Source organism: Aquarana catesbeiana, linkage group LG10, assembly GCF_042186555.1.
Source record: "Aquarana catesbeiana isolate 2022-GZ linkage group LG10, ASM4218655v1, whole genome shotgun sequence".
NCBI classification, from domain to species: domain Eukaryota; kingdom Metazoa; phylum Chordata; class Amphibia; order Anura; family Ranidae; genus Aquarana; species Aquarana catesbeiana.
Genome location: NC_133333.1, coordinates 129126131 through 129146477, shown reverse-complemented (window position 1 = coordinate 129146477; position 20347 = coordinate 129126131). Strand labels below are relative to the sequence as shown.

Genomic DNA, 20347 nt, shown 5'->3' with positions numbered 1-20347 from the left:
GGAATGCCAAAATTTAAATGATTTTGCTAAAAAGTTAAAGTATAACTAAAGGCAAAACTTTTTTGTTTTGGATAGAGGGGAGGTGGATTAGAACACCTGTAAGTTTTTTTTTACCATCTGTGACCCCGGAGAGATTCACCTGCTATTTGTCCTGTTTACCATTAACCACTTGGCGCCGGCTGTGGCCTCTCAGCGCCTGGTCCTTAGCGCTGAGGGGCCACATATTTGTGCAAATTGCTGCAATTACACCTGTGTCCTGAGCGCTCACACTGCACGGCTCCTGGCAGAGTTACTGTCACCTAACCAAACGTTCCCGATCGCCAGGAATTTTCGGATAACGTGACTGCCATGACAGCCAATCATGTGATCTTAATCCCCAACCCCATAAACCTCAAAGGAACGGGAGGTGCTGGCACTAAGAGGTAAAGGTAAACCAACTAACTCTACTTGCAGCCACATTCTAAGACTAACCTATCTAGCTCTGTAAAGCAAAAATCTCTATACATACCTTTTCTGCAGCCGATCTGGTCAGCGGCAGCTTCTTTGTGTAGACGTGTGCAGGAGAGGCAGACAATTGAAGCTCCAAAGTAACTATGGCTGACATCAATTCCCAGGCATTTCCCAGCTGTCCGCTCTCTTAGTAAAAAAACATTTTATTTTGTCCCCAAAGAGGGGAAGCCTTCCAATGAGGACACCAGTTCTGGTAACCTAGGGTCTCCAAGAGATTCCCTTAATCTGCATGGATTACCTGTCAATTCCTGTTTGGCTATGGGACAGGAAGTGAAAGTAAACCTCCCTAATGGGACAAAGATGGCAAAAACAAACCTTAACCTCCCTGGCGGTATGATTATTTCTGATTTTAGGTGCTGAAAGCGGTACAATTATTTTGCATGGAAATTTGGCGTTTTATATTGTAGGTCTGTAATTCTTAACAATAACACACTTAAATGTGTCCAAACAAGAGTCTAGTAGATATCCCGGGTATGATAAAGTTTGAAACACAAAAACATAAATTATAATATAATAAATAAAAAAAATAAAAATAAAATAAATTTCCCCACGATTCACTATCGCTCAATTCTGCAAGTGTTCTAATTTACTATCGCTGTTTTCTAGCTGGTCTAAAGCCACTTTTGATGTAAAGGGACACTTTTTGGTTGCTATGGACAATCTCCAGTTTCCAGGCAGAAAGAACAGTAGAAATAATATAAAACTGCATGCAGGGCATAGGACAAAGCACTGGGGACAAAAGGGATGTGAAATAATTTCATACAGTACTGTAATCTTACAGATTACAGTACTGTATGTGTTATGGTTTTTACACTTTTTTGAATTTGCCGCCAGGCTCCGCCCCCGTGCGTCGCTCGCAGGGAACGGAGCCTGGCACTGAGAGGCTTCGGAGGAGGACGGAGCCCACGGACACAGTGGGGGACATCGCAGGATCCCGGGGACAAGGTAAGTAAAGCCTCACCAGGATCCTGCGATGTAATCCCGAGTGTGGCTCGGGGTTACCGCTAATGGTCCTGAATTTTAACCCCGAGCCACACTCGGGAAAACCGCCAGGGAGGTTAAAGGGGTTATTACCCTCCCATACTCTATCCAAAATGGAAAAAAAGAAAAAAAAAAAAAAAAAGGCTTTGCCTATAATTCTACTTTTAACCACTTCAGCTCTGGAAGGTTTCCCCCCTTCCTGACCAGGCCACATTTTGCAATACGGCACTGCGTTGGTTTAACAATTGCGCGTTTATGCGACGCTGTACCCAAATAAAATTGTCTTTCCCACAAATGGAGCTTTCCTTTGGTGGTATTTGATCATCTCAGCGGTTTTTATTTTTTCACTATAAACAAAAAAAGGCTGACGATTTTGAAAAGAAAAAAATATATATTTTTTTTACGTTCCTTATAAAACATTCCCAATGAAAAAATGTAAAAAAAAAAAAATCTAATTTCATTATTAATTTAGGCCAATATATATTCTGCTACATATTTTTGGTAAACAAAATCCCAATAAGTGTATATTGATTGGTTTGCGTAAAAGTTAGTGTCTACAAACTATGGGATATATTTCTGGACTTTTATTGCTTTTACTAGTAATGGTGGCGATCAGCGATTTTTAGCGGGACTGTGACATTGCGGCGGACAAATCCGACACTTTTTGGGGACCAGTGACACAAAGTTATCAGTGCTAAAAAAAAAAAAAATAAAAAAAAAAAAAAAAAAATGCACTGAGACTGGCAGGGAAGGGGTTAACACCAGGGGCAATCAAGGGCTTAAGTGTGCTCCTAGGGAGTGATTTCTAACTGTTGGAGACGGATGCACTCTTTTACACTCTGACAGAACAATGGTCTGACTTGTTTACATAGGCAGACAGCTGTTCATTCTTTCTGAGCGATCAGCAGGTCTCAGTGGCAATCGCGGCCGCTGGACCCGCCGACTGGCTGCCGCTGTGTCCAATCACAGCACAGCAGAACCTGCTCTTCTGGGGTCAGTCGGCGGCTCCTCCCCGCATCAGCTAACCCTCTGGGAGAAGCCATCTCCCAGGGGGATTACCTTGCAGGCGTGCTCCTGAGTCCAGCATCCGGCGTCCATAGACGCCAAATGCAGGACTACGGCCCCGCCCCCTGGCGGCCGCGTCATTAGATTTGATTGGCAGCAGCGTGAGCCAATGGCTGCGCTATCAATCTAACCAATCAAGAGCCGAGAACCCCCTAGAAGGTTTTTTCACCATAATACATAGGATGCATTATGGTGAAAAAACACAAACCTTTACTACCCCTTTCAGTTTACACATTGCAAGTTGCTTTAGCAGCACCTGGAACATGACAGTGTCAACTGTATGTGGCACAGACTGCAGTCACGTTCAGCATCCCCAACAGACCTCCAGATGTGACACATGGATAACATGTATTCATGCTGGCCCAAGGCAAGTTTAAAAGATCGATTATTTCTCCTGCCTCCATGGCAGTGAGTGTTGAAGGTTTGTAGCTGCACGTCACTGAAAACCAGGACAGATGTCTACACACTCACCAGTAAGACATGTCTTATACCCAACTCGGCCTTCCAATCTTTCTTTAAAACATTGACGCAGATTTCTCCATTGGAACTAACGTTTGGATGAAAGATTTTGGTAAGAAAGTATCCTTTGGGAGGTGCTGCTGGGAAATCTTTACCCAAAATTAACTTCATTCTGAAAATACCACCTGCGTACGGCGTCCCCTCTGCAAAAAAACAAACAAATCCTGAAAGTCTGCAGACTGAAAAAGATACAGTACATGGTTATGGGACAATAAATTTGGGAGCACTGTAAATATTTCAATATGGGCAAAATAAAAATGCAATAAAATCACCATTCAATTAAAAAAAAAAACACCTGGACGGCGTATAAAAATAGGAGGTAGTCACTGTGAAAACCAGATAAAGTTACCACTCAATAAAAGTAAAGCCAACAGAACAGCTACTTCACATATGATGATTAAACTATCACATGAACATTGGCAAATATTTTTAATACAACCTTGTTATAGGTATTTTGCAAACTATTGCCTGAGTAGAATGCATTTAAACTATCACTTAAAGGAACTCTGTTATTAGAACGGAGACTACCATTGAGGACCTTTGAAAAGTGCACACTCTGCAGGGCGATTATCCTAGAACAGGGGTCTCCAAACTTTCTAAACAAAGGGCCAGTTTACTGTCCTTCAGAGACTTTAGGGGGGCCAGACTATGGCCAGTCGGAATAGAAAATTTTCCAGGCATCAGTTGGAGTGAACAGTGCCCCATCTTTGATATTAGGGGGAGAATTTGTGCCCGTGGCATGAGTTATGCCCCATATTTGGCATCATAAGGCAGAATAGTCTAATCAGTGGGACATATAGTGCCCCCAGGCCACAGTTTGGAGACCCCTGTCCTAGAGGACGAGGACCTGGCCCCTTGAAATGCATTAGTATTAGGCACAATTGAGTTAGTGACATGACAGCAGGTTGCATTAAGGGTTGCTACAGTTGCTCATTGGTATGCAGTGATTCTAAAGTATCCATACCCGGACAGATCCTATGTTTTACATGCTGTTTTTCAAGTACCCTTGTGAGTATTTAAAGTATTTAAATAAAGTTCATAAAGAAGGAGGTGGGACTTTAAAGTGAAGCGGTTGAAATGCGGAGGTGATGGTAAACATATATAAAGTTTTATTTGTATCAAAATATTTAATTTCGTATATTACATATATGCACAAGATATGGACATGGTAATACAAAGGTATAAAACACATAAATAAAAATAAATTCAAGAGAATCAAGTGGATGGTATATGACAGCAAAACGGCCTAAACAAGCCAAACACAGTATGCCCGGCATCTGTGTAGATAATCACATAATAGGAATCTAAGATAGCTGGGTTCATATTGGTAACATCATGGGCCATAGTATGTGTGTCTGTAGCATCATCTAGCGCTACGCGTTTCGTGGATACGTTTCCACTCGTCAGGAGCAGATGCGACAGCTTCCTGTAAATATGAAATAGGGTAAACCACACTCTGTTTGAAGGTGAAAGATATTAAATTTAAAATTACAAGATTTAGCCCTGTAATTTAAAATTACAAGATTTAGCCCTGTACACTCACCAACCCCGGTAGTAAGTGCAGTAGAGGGCTCGCCTAATTTTAAATTTAATATCTTTCACCTTCAGAGTGTGGTTTACCCTATTTATCATATTTACAGGAAGCTTGTCGCATCTGCTCCTGAGTGGAAACGTATCCACGAAACGCGTAGAGCTAGATGATGCTACAGACACACATACTATGGCCCATGATGTTACCAGTATGAACCCAGCTATCTTAGATTCCTATTATGTGATTATCTACACAGATGCCGGGCATGCTGTGCTTGGCTTGTTTAGGCCGTTTTGCTGTCATATACCATCCACTTGATTCTCTTGAATTTATATTTATTTATGTGTTTTATACCTTTGTATTACCATGTCCATATCTTGTGCATATATGTAATATACGAAATTAAATATTTTGATACAAATAAAACTTTATATATGTTTACCATCACATCCGCATTTCAACTGCTTCACTTTAAAATCCCACCTCCTTTATGCATCCAAATATAGGGATGGAGGCACATTTTGGTGCCTCATACAAAGTCCCACACTCCCCCTCTTTCTCCTCCTAAAGTTCATTGAGGTTTCTGCACATGGCCTTTGTGCTCTTTTTTATTTAAGTCTCTCCATGTTTACTGTGATTTTAAATAGTTTGTTTGAGCCAAGCTGGCCCAAACTATTTCCTTTGCTACAGATTTACCTGCAGGGTGCACTGTATACAGTGCTGTGCTCCACCACTAAAATGAGGACTTCCCATCCTGCTCCCCAAACAAAAAAGTCAGGCTGAGTGCTGCTCAGCCATGCACAGGAAGTTTTGTATTCTATAAATGAATGCAAAGCTTCCTCTGGCTGTGGTGGAGGCACGGGTGGATGTCAATATATCCACCTCAGCCAGAGGAAGCTTTGCATTTCATTCATAGAATATAGGGTTGCACCGATACCAGTATCAGTGCCCATACTGAGCATCGGCACAAGTACTTGTGCAAATGCTCTGATGCTTGATCCGGTACCTCCTGGCTGGAGGCCAGTACACCCGGGTGTCCTCAGTGTAGCCGGGCAGCCTCAAAGATGGTCGGTGCGGTGGTGGGGGCAGTTACAAGCACCGATCTCCCTGTAAAGCTTTTCTGACAGCCACTTCTCTCCCAGTTGTCAGCTGCTTTATTGAAAGCTATACAGGGAGATCAATGCTTGCAACTGCCCCAACGCTGCATCGACCATCCCCAACTGTCCCCTGTGTCCTCCTCCAGGCCTCCCTCATCCCAGATCTGTCAGGATAGAGAGAGGAGGAAGGAGCTGATCTGTTATTTTTTCCTGACACCAAGAGAAAAATGGTGACAGGGGAGGGAACTCCAGCTGATTGACAGCCTCAGCTCTGTTTCTGCGTGCTGTGTCAAGGGGGTGTGTCCCTTCCCTCCAATCAGCTCTCAAAGCCTTTGCTTTTCAGAGCTGAGAAATCCTGTTTAAATTCTGTACTTTGAATGGCTGTAGGGGAAAGACTGTTTTTAGATAAACCGGTACAGGATTTTTATGTGTGAGAGTTTACAACCACTTTAATACTAGTTTCTCTGGCTGTTATGCTGATGCTTTTTTTTCACATAGATATTTATTGAGAATAAAATAAAATAATGTCTTTTGTAACAGATACAAGTAATACATTGGTAAAAACATGTATTATAGCCTCTACATAGTGTTGAAGATAACTTAAGTTCACTGATGTACAGAACATTTGGGGAAAAATCTTAGACCCCTTTCACACTGGGGCGGTTTGCAGGCGCGATTGCGCTAAAAATAGCGCCTGCAAACCGACCCAAAACAGCCGCTGCTGTGTCTCCAGTGTGAAAGCCCGAGGGCTTTCACACTGGAGCGGTGCACTAGCAGAATGGGAAAAAAAAGTCCTGCTAGCAGCATCTTCGGAGCGGTGTATACACCGCTCCTGCCCATTATTATTATTATACAAGATTTATATAGCGCCAACAGTTTACGCAGCACTTTACAATGTATAAGCAGGACAACACAATTACAGTACAGTTCAATACAAAAGGTACAGGAGGGCCTTGCACGTAGAGCTTACATTCTAAAGGGAGGGGGTGGTGGTACAAAAGGTAATAGCTGCAAAGAATGAAATCAATGGGGCAGCGCGGCAATACCGCCGGCAAAGCGCCTCTGCGGTGGTTCTTAACCCTTTCTGGGCCGCTAGCGGGGGGTAAAACCGTCCCGCTAGTGGCCGAATACCGCCGCTAAAACGACGGTAAAGTACCGCTAATAGCGGCGCTTTACCACCGAAGCACCTCCTGCCCCAGTGTGAAAGGGGCCTTAAGAGTGACCGGGTGGTCTGTTATCTAGATAGTTTAATTTTGACCGTTTGGAAGAGTCACATAGTGAGGAATCAGATTGTCATGAGTATCTCTTGGTAGTGAATAGGGATAAGGAGTGGGTAGAAATTATAGCCCACGACTTTGGGGTGGGCTTTAAAAGTTGTCATAGAAAACCGTTTCCATCAAAGGGAAGACTTTAGCTGGAAGTTGAAGGATAAATGGGTATACCTAGGTATTTATAGTGTGTGGGTTATAGCTAAGATATAAGACAGGGGCTGGCGTATACCAGCTAGAGCAGGGGGGCCTGGAAGGAGGGGGAGTAGGCGATTAGCTATGATTTTTGCAAAGATTTTGACATCTACGTTAAGTGAGATTGGTCTGTAGTGACTTGTCTGGGCGGGGTCTTTCCCTTCCTTGGGTATGATCGTGATTTGGGCCTCTAGTAGTCCTGGGGTAAGGGGCATCAAGGTGGAAAGAGAAACGAAGGCTTTAATGTATGTGGATGCTAATGTGTCTGAGGTCTTATAATAGATGGCTGTGGGGCCGACGGGGCCTGGACTTTTACCTGGTTTTAGTTGCTTGAGTGCTAGGTTCCATTCTTGTAGAAAGAGTGGGTGCCCGAGGTTGTCAGCGGTTTCAGTTAGGATAGTTTTAGGGCAGTTTCTTTATAGGAATTGGTTTAAGAGTTATCCTGTTGTGGGGTTAAGGTGTCTGTTTCCGTCTCCAAGAGATTATATAAGGAAGAGTAGTAATGTTCAAATTCTTGTGCAATCTCTGGATTGCTGTTGAGTGGTGCCGGTTGAGGTCTTGTGATGAACTGTGGCTTTAGCTTTTTTTAACGCGCAAGGCTTGTGTCAACAGGAACCCACATTTGTTGCTATGCTCGTAGAAGAGCTCCTGAGACAAGTATTTCTTTTTGAGCCTATGTCCAAGAAGCTTACAAGTTTCAGTGAGGTCTTTTAAGGTTGGTTGGGCTAAGGCACATTTATGAGCTTTTTCTAGCTTATTTTGGAAAGGAGTTTTTATGTGGGCTTGTTTCTCACGTTTTGTGGTGGAAGCCATATATATGAGATGTGCTCGCACAACACATTTATGTGCTTCCCATTGAGTGAGGGGTGTAGTATCGTCAGTGTCATTGTCTGAAGTCGTCTAAGTTCTTTCAGATAGGTGGAAAAAAAACATGCTTGGTTGTTATGGTGGGAAAGGAAGGAAATCGGTCTAGTATTGTAGGAGAGGGGCTGAGGTTGTGTAATATTGGAGGAGGAAGTCTCCTCAAGTAGCATACAATCCCTTTAGATCATGGAAAGACCATAAATTGTGGAAAGTATTTCAAGGGTCTAAGATATAGTGTAGTGAATCTAAGAAAAACATGAACAACCTTAAAAACATGAGAACTGGTTAAATGATTTGGAACATGCATCCACTCGACAGGCTGTTTCGCTGAGAATATAGTCCTATCTTCTTTCCTCTACAACAAAAGTCCTCTGGTGAGGCAAGAGTGAGGGCTTCGAGGGGGATAATTAAAAAAAGATGCGCTTTCCCCTTTTTTTCCCCCTCTTGCTTTCCCATTCTCTTATTTGAAGAGGGTAGGAATTGGAGGATGGAAAGTAGGCCAATATAGCTTTTGCGTTAATCTCCCTCGAGTCCTCAGTTACAGAATGGGTATAACAAAACATAGTATAACCAAGTGAACAATATGAAGAATGGATCAAAAACAGGCCAATAGCTTATGGCCCTTCAGTACACTCTCTGTAACTATGTAACCGTTTCTAGTTGGTTACGTTGTATATAAAACAAGAACTAGAATACCATGAGCTTCACTGTCAGTAGCTTGGAAAAAAAAAAAAAAAAAAGGGTAAGGGAAAGGGACTCGAAACGTGGCGTTGGGGGTAGGCCAAGTCCACCAGACACAGGGAAAGAACTGTAAAGCCTTCTTGGATAAGAAGCTGTGAGTTCTTCTGTCCCAATGTCAGTTAATTCTGGAGGGTGAGGAGAGTAGTTGAAGGGGTAGAGATGAGCCTGGAGTCTGAAAAAATTTACAAAAGAAAGTCGTTCAGAGGGCAAGCGAATTGGCTGGACGTAAATGGTAGCAGATGTCTGTTGTATCAGCCTCTGGGATTAGGTAGGGGTGAGGCAGAGTGATATGTAGCAGGTCCATTAGGCGTTTGTTGAGTTGGTAGATGAGCTCAGCGATGAAGTTATCCTAAGAATCTTGAACTTGTAGTAATAAGGTGCTTAGGATAGGTAGGCTTTGGGTTAGTCTTACGTTTTTAACAGGGGGATGTTAGAGGCAGACTTCCTTCTCTATACCCTTAGCAAGAATACAGTGTTGAGGGGCTGTATAGATGAAGATAGACGGTGGTGGTCTTCAGGGAGTGGAAAAGGATTGGTGCATAGTACAGACCAATGGGTGACCCAAAATTCTGGGGGATATAAGAACGGTGTACAGTTCAGAGCTCCATAGGGAAAGGGAGAGAGGTTTAAGGATTGTCCATGTGAGTGATCAGTGGAGAGTTCCATGAGTCATGGCATAAGGGTATTGCAGGTATGAAAAACATGGAGTCACAACATAGTTCAGAGAATGTTCTGGAAATCTACTAGAAGAGTGTACTGACCTTGGGCCATATTGTGTAGGGAACACTTCGGGATGAGAGACTGGCTCTTTGGTGAGCGAGAGAGGCTGTGGGACTGCCATTCCTTGGTGCTCCTTGACCGGTTGCATGGGGAGAGTTAAGCGGTAACCAGCTTCTTGTATGTCATCCACGGAGTTAGCGTTTCTCAGTGGTGGCATGTGGAAATCACTGTACCAATCTGGCAGATAAACTAGGGGTATGTTCAGCGTATCGCAGAAATGTTTTAAAATCTTCTGGAACACTTAGATTTGTTGTGCATCCCCTGTGAGGAGGCTGAGAGGCAGAAGGGGAACTTCCAGCGATCTTCAGGGGTCTTCGTTCCCTTCTGCGTTGCAGGGTTATATTAGAAAGGTCCTGGAAGATTTTAATCTTTCTGCCTTGGTGAAGTAGGCGATTGAGAGCTTTCCCCAGGATTTCTTCCTTTAGGGCGGGGATATGCAATTAGCGGACCTCCAGCTGTTGCAAAACTATAAGCCCCATCATGCCTCTGTCTCTGGGTGTCATGCTTGTGGGCTGTCAGTCTTGCTATGCCTCATGGGACTTGTAGTTCTGCAACAGCTGGGGGTCCACTATATGCATATCCCTGCTTTAGGGGGTAGTTAAGTGGAACTTCAGTAATTTTTCATCTTTCCATCTAATAAATCTGTCGTTTTAACGCTGGATAGTAAAACTTTTTTTTCTGCCAGTAAATACCTTTTACAGCCCACTTCCTGTTTGTCTGGAAATACGCCTAGGCATATGACATGAAACTGCTCTCTCTCGCTCTCATGAGAGTTTGCCAGGAAGGGAGGGGAGATGCGTCATAAAAGGGCCAATTAGAGCTGGAGGTGTGCCTCTGTGTAAATCCAGGAAGTGAACAGGCAGCAGCTTCCGCTGCCCAGTTAAAATGGCTGCAGCCATACTAAGCGGAGGGAGATTTCTGCAGCATATTTGGCAAGTACAGAATCACACTATATATAAAATATGCAAAGTGGTTGGAGGGAAGCTGCAGAATGGTAAAGATGTTTTTATTACAAATTATGTGAGCAGACTGCAGTTCCTCTTTAACATGGCAGCAGACCACGTCTCTCGGGAGGTCTGTCTCTGCCTCTTAGTCGCAGTGCTCTATGTATGTGCTCCATTTCTATAGGTGTATCGTGGTCTCTCTAGGAATTCATTGAAGACCGCCAATACTGTGGGTGTGATGGTGTTGGATTCAATGGATTCAGGTAAACCCCTTACCCTTAAGTTGTGGCGACATCCTCGGTCATTAATATCTTCAAGGTGACATTGAAGTTCTCTCAGATGGATTGCGTGGGACTCAGTGACTTGTTGCACATGGCAGAGACTGGCATCATGGCGGGCGGTTCTCTCCACCTCCCCAACCCTGGCTGCAATGGAGTGGATGTTCGTTCTTAGATCAGAGATAGCTGCTGACAAGGTGTTTTTAATGTCAGCAGCTATCTCCTGGAGATCGATCAGGCTCGGGGCAGGAGCTGTGTGGGTACCTGAGGCACTAGGGCACTGACCTTCTTGTGAGCGTAACAGGCTTCTGCTAGGCAAGCGGGATCTCCGTGAGGAGGCATGCGAGACAGACATAGCGTCTCGCTGCTGAGTCCGAAACAACTCTGGGATATTGCAGCAGCTCAGTTGTGTTCCCTGCTCTTGGGGGGAGCAGGAATGAGTTGCTGAAGCACTCTGGTGTGTTCTCCCCATGGTTAAGTTGTGGATCGTCCCCAGGTAGTAGTATTCAGGACCTCGAGGTGTCAGAGGCTAAAGACTAGGCAGCCATCTCAGACCGGGACCAGACCATGCCTTGCCCCCGATGCTTTTTTTTTTTCTTTTTTTAGAACAGAGTGATACCCAGAACAAGTATACAGAAAAGGAAGTGACTTTTCTGCCACTTATTCAGTGTGCTTGTTCCAAATCTGACTCAAAAGCACTGATGTCAGGCAGCCAGGCAATGTGCATTGTCACTTTAAATACAACTGAACACAAGCTGTAGCTGGAAGAGAAATTGATCTGAGAAATCCTCCATGTTTGTGCATAAACACACGCTTCCATAGCATTGATCTCCTGTGTCCCCTTCCGTACTCAATGGTTTCTCCAGCCAATCCCATCACTTCTGAGACCAACAGCAAAACGCAGGTCCAAGCTGAGTTACCTTACACATTCGTTTGGAGCCAAGAGGGGAGTTTGTCGTTGACAAGAATGAAAGGCAGCAAGGCAAAATCCAGTCTACCATCCGAAGGTGATAACTAGGAAAGTTCCAGTGCTATGGTTTTGGATTTTTCTGATACCGTTTTATTGCTCTCACTAACATTCATGGCAATACCTCATGTGTGCATTTGTTTCTGTGCTTTGATTTTTAATTACTTTTATTGCCATTACAAGGAATGTAAATGTCCCTTGTAATAGAAAGGATAACAGGTCCTAAAGACATGTCAAAAAGGCCCCAAATCTTTTACCTTTAAAAGATATAAATAAGCCTTTTATAGCCTCAGTGACCAGTCGGTGAAGACTAAGCCAGAGAAACACTGAAAGCCATTCTATAAGTGTGCGCAATTTTAAAGCGTGACATGTTAGGTATCTATTTACTCAGTGTACAGAGATTCTGTTATGCTTGTACAAGGTTCTGATTGTAAACCTGCTAATGAATACTTCCAATAAAGTTAATCTCATTATACTGCTTGAAAGTATCAAATTCATCTGACCATATAGACATGGGCCCTTACAAGACACAATATACCAACCTGGACCTTCAATGCTGACTTGCACATCAGTTATGTCTTCTTCATTGGGAATGATCTTTATTCCTTCTGGCGGATCAGATGTCAAAGTAGAAACCTCTTTGTAAACTTGGCGAATTACATGTGGGGGTAGGTTTTCAACGTTTGAATTCTGAAAACACAGCAGAGAAAATCATTTGTAAAGATTTAAAGAAACTTGTGATGTTACTAGGTATCGATCAAAAATTAACACCAAACTATAATAGAAACATCTGATTAGGGCCTGACAGCAGATTCCTGAAACTGGAATCACACGTGTATGCAAACAGCCTTTCAGCCAGTATAAACGAATGATGGGCTGGTGGCCACATCCATTCACATGTAGTCGCTTGCGGGGCCCAGAGTTAAAGTAGTTGTAAACCCTTACATACACCAAGTGGAATGACTGGCCTCAGGTGATATTAAAGTAATAAAGAGTTAAAAGTTAATAGCAGAACTTGCCTGCTCTTGCTGTTTTCATTTTTATTCTCTGAGCATCATCCTACTGCCTCCAAATCCAGGCATGTGGATGCTGCCAGTCCCTATGAAGTCCATTACATGTGTGACCCCGTTTAGAACTACAATCTTATGGGCAGCCATTAACAGGCCCGCACACAGGTAGAGCAAGGGGGAGATCGAGCCAAAGCTGCTCCCCTCCTCCACAGCAGTGATCGTCAGTGGCTTCCGAGTCAGCATTTCATTAGCTGTGTATTCTCTGGGATGTCCGGGCATAAGGTAGTTCTAAACCAGTGGTCTTCAAACTGCAGCCCCTTTCTGGCCCTTGGGTCTATATTTTATTCTCTGACACCAACACTGGGGCATAACTCCCCCCAATGACCAAGAAAGGGGCACGATTCCTCCCCATGACAAACGATGGAGCATGATTTTTCCCACTAAGTTACACCAAGGATGGGGCACAATTCCTCCCACTGACACCAAAGACATGGCATGGTTTACTCCCACTGATGCTGGGACATTTTTTTACACAGTAAACTCGCTCTTTGTTTACAAAATTTGGTGACCCCTGTTCTAAAAGTATGCACATTGTAGAGCCTCCAGTAGGACTTCTAACAGGCACAGGGAACACCCACATATTTACCAGCAAATGCAGACAAGTCCTACTCTATTAGTTTGTTTAGTATAAAAAACACCTAAAAAAAACGACTAACTACTTGCCGCCCACGCTATAGCCAAAAGACAGCTACGGCGTGGGCCTTAATCGTGTCCACGGAGGTCTTCCCAGGCAAGTGCTGTCTGCGAGTCCCTGCGGTGCGCTCTGATCACCAAGTCTGAGATTCGGCTGATTACAGATCCGAGTAAGGGGTCGATCCTGGCCCCTTGCCACGTGATCAGCTGTCAGCCAATGACGGCTGATCACATGATGTAAACAGAAGCTCGGTAATTGGTATCTTTTTCCACATGCTGACAGCGTGAGGGAAAACAAAGCCGGTCACCGGCTTCTGTCAGAGGGACATCGGTCCCTCACACAGAAAGCTGCGGCTGCATTTTCTGTGCCCACCCGTGTCAGCTGCCAGTGCCCACTGGTGGGACGGGAGATCAGGGAAGGCGGCAGGGGGAGGATGTCCCCTTCAGCTCCTTATAACAGCAGAGCGGCTCATTAGCCGCAACGGTTATGAGAGCCGACCGCTAGCTTTTAAGAACTGTACTGGGGTGATGCCTGCTGCTGTAGGCATCAGCCCAGTATAACCACTTCAACCAAATGACGTACAGGTACGTGATTTGGCGTGAAGTGGTTAAAGCAGGACTTGGCACCTGCCCACACTGCCAAAAGTTCCAATACCTGGTTTAATGATCATGGTATCACTGCTTGATTGGCCAAACTCTCCTACTTTTCAGTAAGCCGACATTTCTGTATTAAAAATCTTTTTTTGGTCTTGTGTAATATTCTGATTTTCTGAAATACTGAATTTTGGGTTTTCACTAGCTGTAAGCCATAATCAAAATTAAAAGAAATGCTTGAAATATGTCACTGTGTAACAAATCTCTATATAATATATGAGTTTCACTTTGAGTTGAATTACTGAAATAAATTAAAGGAGCCTAACACTAAAATCTCTACATCTATATACATCCACGATCTAACAGTAACCTATACAGCACTGTAAAGAATAAATCAGTATTCATACCTTTTCTGAAGCCGGTCCCACGCTGAGCTGCCAGCCACGGCTTCACTGTGGAGGTGGGTGCAGAGGAGGCAGCAGACAACAGAAGCCCCATAGTAAGTCTATGGGTGACATCACTCCCCATTCATTTCACAGCCGTTGTCGGCTGTCTCCTCTGCTCCCCCCCACTGGAGATTGGACCAGCTTACATCCCCACTACCCACCCTTACCCCATCCAGGCGGCTTCCCTGGCTTCTCCTAGTGGTGGCCAATCCGGTTGTTTCTCCTCCCGGCCAATCTGGTCTTAGGACCTGCTTCCTGTTCCGATTGGCCGGGAGGAGAAGCAGGAAGACAACAGCGAATGTTGTTTCGCTATTATCACAAGTGGGTGGGCTCAGGGAGCAGTGCTCTGCAACCCCAACCTTTTTTGAAGCCAATTAGCGCCTCTGGCTCTAATCATGTGCTTCAAAAAATACAAATAAAAAACACCCTCATACAACTTTATGCGTCCGGCCCCCCCCCATGGAGATTAGAGGCTGGCGCCCCTTGTGGACCAACCACTGCTGCCGATTTCTTATTTACAGGGTTAGATAGGTTAGTGTTAGATTGTGGATGTCTGTAGATGTAGAGATTTTGGCGTTGGGCTGGACTTCCAATTTAACTTTTTGATGCTATTCTAATTTTATTAGCTGCACCTGTATATCCAGTGAAAGGACACAGATAAAACAAATCCTCCTACATAAGTTGTACCTGTTAATCTGCAGTATTCTCTTCTCTACATCTGGTCAAAGTCCAGATTTTATAAAGCTTGTCTGAGCTTTAAAAAAAAAGGGACAGAGCTGATGTTAGAGCTCTCCTCACTAAGCTCAGTGTGTGGAGCTGGAGGGAAGGAGGAACACAACACAGAGCTGAGGCAATCAGCTGGAGATCCCTCCCCGTCACCATTTTTCTCTTGGAGTCAGGAAAATTGTGAGAAGTAACTCATGTTTAAATAGTGAAGGAACGAAGCAGCAGACAAGTGACACTACGTGCTCATAATTGAGACAAGTACACACTACAGAGAGGTTTTGTTCATATTTCATGTCTGAGGTTTACAACCACTTCAAGTATACACTTTTCCTTTACAGGGTAGTTCACATAGGGTTTAGAATGGGGGTGTGAGCAGGTTTAATGTCATGTTTTGACTGGACTTCTCCTTTAATATCACTTTAACATGCTTCTGTAAATACATGGTGTAAGCAAGCCTTAAAAACTGACTATACATATACAGTTTTAACAGTTCATGGAATCTATAGGTTCTTCTCATGCAGAGAGTTTCCACTATACGCTTCTGTTCCCTATGGTATCTCAAACATATGCTGGTGATTTCTTTGGCTTCCAACGGCCCTTAACTGTGCAGACTGTGTGCCTATGGTAGAGATTTGTCTCTAAGCACCAAGGGCAGGCACTGATTTGATTAGTGTGCATCACTTAAACTTCTAGAACCTGAAAGTTCACTTAAGTCACAGGTCCAACACATACGTAGATAACTGCTTGATCTCCCAAGTCATAGCTCATTCAACTATTTCCTCATTCCACCCTCGTAATTTTAAGGAATTAAAATTTATTGAGTAATTAACTTTGGGAAGTCATACCAATGAAAGAACTATCAGTATACACCTAAATTTACACCCACTCACAATATAAATAACTTGCTACAAAATCTTTACAAGTGAATCACTGGTACTAAAACTTAGCAGTATATACAACACATGTTCACCAGAACTCCTGCCAGATCCTTACTCAGGGGCTGCACAAACTCCACTGCAAAATCTCCCAGCCGCATGTATGGGATTGGGATGTATTACAAGAGGCTTGACATAGCAATGAATAGAGATTTTTTTACCATGTGTGGAAGTTGCCTGGTTGGGAGATATTACAGTGGTGGCTGTGCAGATGCTAGCAGGACAGGCATGTAAAAGGGCGCTTTCACGCTGCACTTTGGCCGCAGCAAGAGTGAAGAGCAGTGTACCAGAGGTTTTTGTAGCCAAGCTTTTCCATAGACTTCAATTATGTCCTGCAGTTTTGGTTTACTTTCAGAATGTGCACCATACGTTCTGCATGGAGGACTTTGGTGGCATAAAGGGAACCTACTCAATATTAGGTTGGATGTCAACGTTATGGCTAATCACTGAAAGTACCCATTTCTAAGGGCTGATTCATGCCAGCAACCCCATTGTTTTGGAAAGCAGGTAATTCAATGGTTTAGTTCCGCTGAGTTCTAGCCACCACAGTTGCATTGGGATGTGGTGCTTTGCATGGCAACCCTCTGGGCTGAAAAAAAGTAGAGCACGTGTACTTTTCTCAACCAACACTATGGCAACACAGTGGTGAGGGAACTGGCACCACCTATTTTTACTGCCCCCTGGCCGCAAGTTAACAAGGCCTAATGGGTAAGTGCACTTATACACTTTGTATATACTTGTAACACTGCTGTCAATGGATTTTTACTGTGCAGCCAAATAGCCCCCAGCTGGTGTCTTCAGAAATCCTCAAAGCGGAACTTCACCCAAAAGGGATGTTCCGCTTTTTCTCCTCTCCCAGGAGCAGCGGGTACCTGATTTTGACAGGCACCCACAACGATATGAGAAGAGGTTTGGCACTCCCTCCGTCCGCAGCCTTCCTCTTGGAACAGGTCACAGGTCCCAGGAGACTGCAGGGGCATCCACGGGGCGCAGCACATCTTGCACATGTGCAGCCGGCTATGAAGTTGCAGGGACTCACAGTTGGCTGCCCAGTTAGGATGCCAGGAACCTGAAAACTAGCAAAGAGCCAGGTCAGGACATCGCTAGATCCTGGGACAGGCAAGTTTTATTTGTTTTTTTAAGTCAGCAGCTACAGTATTTGTAGTTGCTGACTTACATTTTTGTTTACAGGGTAACGATCATCTTCAATGTTAGAAACCTCAATGCTTTAGAGCCCTTAGCCAGCCAGGGTTTCATTGAATGACATCTAAGGCAATCCACAGATGATTTCTTTTTAGGCTGGTTGAATGAAAAAAAAAAAAAAAAAAAAAATGGAATCAATTCCTTCATCCACATATTTAAGGTGGATGAGAGCAGTGGATTGTCGCCACGTTTTCGTACATACACTGCCTTCCCGACCGCCATTCGTCTCCCGATGGGGGAGGTTAGGTGCTTGCGGCGATCGCAGTCTTCCCGTCCGGGGTTACGTGGCATTAGTTTACCACCATTACAACCTTCTAGCAGCCAGAGTCCTAACCTATGACATCAGTTGATGAGGCCATGGGATGCCTTTACAGCATCCTTGTTTGCCCTCCACTGTCCATCTGCATCAGAACTGGGGTCACATTAGCTGAGTGAGAAAGACACTGGAATACTAGTCTGTAGTGTTCAAAGGTGTATGTGCTTTGAACGAAGAAATCACCACACATGTGGCCGTTGTTGCATTATTTTTTACAATTTAGACTAGGGTGCCTTGAGATCTTGCATAATTTTAAAGCGTGTCTTGACTGAAAAAAGGTTGAGAAACACTGCCAAAGTGACATACAAGCTGCCAGGAGAAACCACTAAATGCAGTAGGGAAGATAATCGCATGAAAAACACAACAGGCCCGACCTCCAGCCCACCCATAGATGGTTTGACTTGTCCCTGCTAAACCGGCCAAGATTCGAACTGTCTAGGGCCAGCTAGATTGGATTAAAAACATCCCCAGGAATGAAGGAGACAGCCACCAGAGCAGGAATAGAGGGAAAATCTTCCATAAGGTCACTTGCTTCTGTGGCACCCCGTGTGGGTTCTGGCGCTGCGGTCTGCTATGAACAGGCACAGTGGGGCTTTCCCTCACATACGAAAGATATCTGTAAGACTACAGGACTGGAAGTGAGAACGTTATCCCTGAGACACTGAGAAAACCTGACAGCAGTTTTACACGAAATACATGTGTACGGGCTTTAGATTTTCACTGCTTGTGTCAAGAATGGTGAGATCAGGACAAGATGGCGTGTCTATGGGCCATCACACTGACCCACCCCGATTATCCCAAATGAAGAAAACCTGGATAACCTGGGTATTCCTACAAAATCGCCATCAGTCCTGAACAGCAAGTTGCACTTGACACACCCTGGTGCACAGTCAGATCTGACTGCACATATTTATATTTAGCAGTCAGATGTCCCCTGCAGGTACACCGACCAGCGATTGGTTGACAGATCAGGGTGCACACGGACCTGCGATTGGATGACGGATCAGGGTGCACACCGACCTGCGATTGGATGACGGATCAGGGTGCACACCGACCTGCGATTGGATGACGGATCAGGGTGCACACCGACCTGCGATTGGATGACGGATCAGGGAGCACACCGACCTGCGATTGGATGACGGATCAGGGAGCACACCGACCTGCGATTGGATGACGGATCAGGGAGCACACCGACCTGCGATTGGATGACGGATCAGGGAGCACACCGACCTGCGATTGGTTGACGGATCAGGGAGCACACCGACCTGCGATTGGATGACGGATCAGGGAGCACACCGACCTGCGATTGGATGACGGATCAGGGTGCACACCGACCTGCGATTGGATGACGGATCAGGGTGCACACCGACCTGCGATTGGATGACGGATAAGGGTGCACACGGACCTGCAATTGGTTGACGGATCAGGGTGCACACGGACCTGCAATTGGTTAATGGATCAGGGTGCACACGGACCTGCAATTGGTTGACGGATCAGGGTGCACACAGACCTGCGATTGGTTAATGGATCAGGGTGCACACGGACCTGTGATTGGTTGACGGATCAGGGTGCACACGGACCTGCGATTGGTTGACGGATCAGGGTGCACACGGACCTGCAATTGGTTAATGGATCAGGGTGCACACGGACCTGCAATTGGTTGACGGATCAGGGTGCACACGGACCTGTGATTGGTTGACGGATCAGGGTGCACACGGACCTGTGATTGGTTGACGGATCAGGGTGCACACGGACCTGCGATTGAAGACTGTGGACAGTCGTTAGAAATCAGAGACAGGAGATCTCACATAAGGAGGAAACGTTCAGTACAAAGCCTTCTCTCCCCCCCCAGCGGCCAGGCCTGAACACTGTCCGCACATACCATGCCTCTGGAGCAGGGAAGATCGGCTCTTGTATCGGTACGAATGATGGATGCTCCGGTGTGGGTCTCAGACCAGTCTGGGTATCTCTGGTGACAAGGATGTGACGTTTATCGTTCAAACTCGGAGGCTTCGGGCCTAACCCTTGTGTACGACCGCCGGCGTTCTTCTCCTCCTCCCAGCGGCGCCCTCCTCCTCGTTAGCCGGCTCTCCGGACACCCACACCTCCTCCCGTCACTTAGCTTCCCCCGGCACTAAGCCACTACGGCCCACCGACACCCCTTCATATAACCTTCGTCCCCTTCTAAACCACGCCTTCTCCAAATGGTCTCTGCTGTCCAATCAAAACAAAAAAGACGTCACGTGAGCTGACCAATAGAAGCCAGCAGCCGAGAGCGCTGACCAGTCAGCGTGTGTTTCCTGGTACAGTCTGAGAGTTCAACCAATAGCCGGCCGGAGTACAGAGACGGACTCGCTTCACCGATAGCAGAACGCCGTTTATTGGTTGGTTTGAACGGCACAAAGCGACGCCAGAGAGGAGGGGCGGGGTCTGTGCGGCAACGGGCGCTTTTGTTTGAGCGGTTGAGACGATTCCTGACAGGAAGTGATGTTCGCTCTGGTGTCATGAGGGTGAGGGGGGAGGGGTGTGTATGGGAAGCAACGAATAGGAATAGTGAAAGTCAATTCAGGCTCCCAATATCGTAGTCATCGGTGCAGTTATTGGTTTTGTTACATTCCATTTTCTTATTTGAGGTTTGTTAGGAGCTGCCATGTTCTGTAATGGAGCCATTTGATTTGTACATC

At 45.2% G+C, this 20347-nt stretch overlaps 1 protein-coding gene across 1 annotated transcript in view; it reads right to left on the bottom strand.

Annotated features, from left to right (window-relative positions):
* The window catches only part of UBE2S (ubiquitin conjugating enzyme E2 S), a 29164-nt gene extending 9479 nt beyond the window's left edge, over positions 1-19685 (bottom strand). Inside the window, exons 1-3 of the mRNA XM_073602639.1 lie at positions 19546-19685; positions 12283-12430; positions 3028-3218 (exon numbers count right to left, since the gene is read on the bottom strand). Coding sequence (XP_073458740.1) covers positions 3028-3218; positions 12283-12430; positions 19546-19548 — 342 coding nt within the window. The 5' untranslated portion in view covers positions 19549-19685. The remainder of the gene's footprint in view (positions 1-3027; positions 3219-12282; positions 12431-19545) is intronic.
* Between the last annotated feature and the right edge of the window lie 662 nt (positions 19686-20347).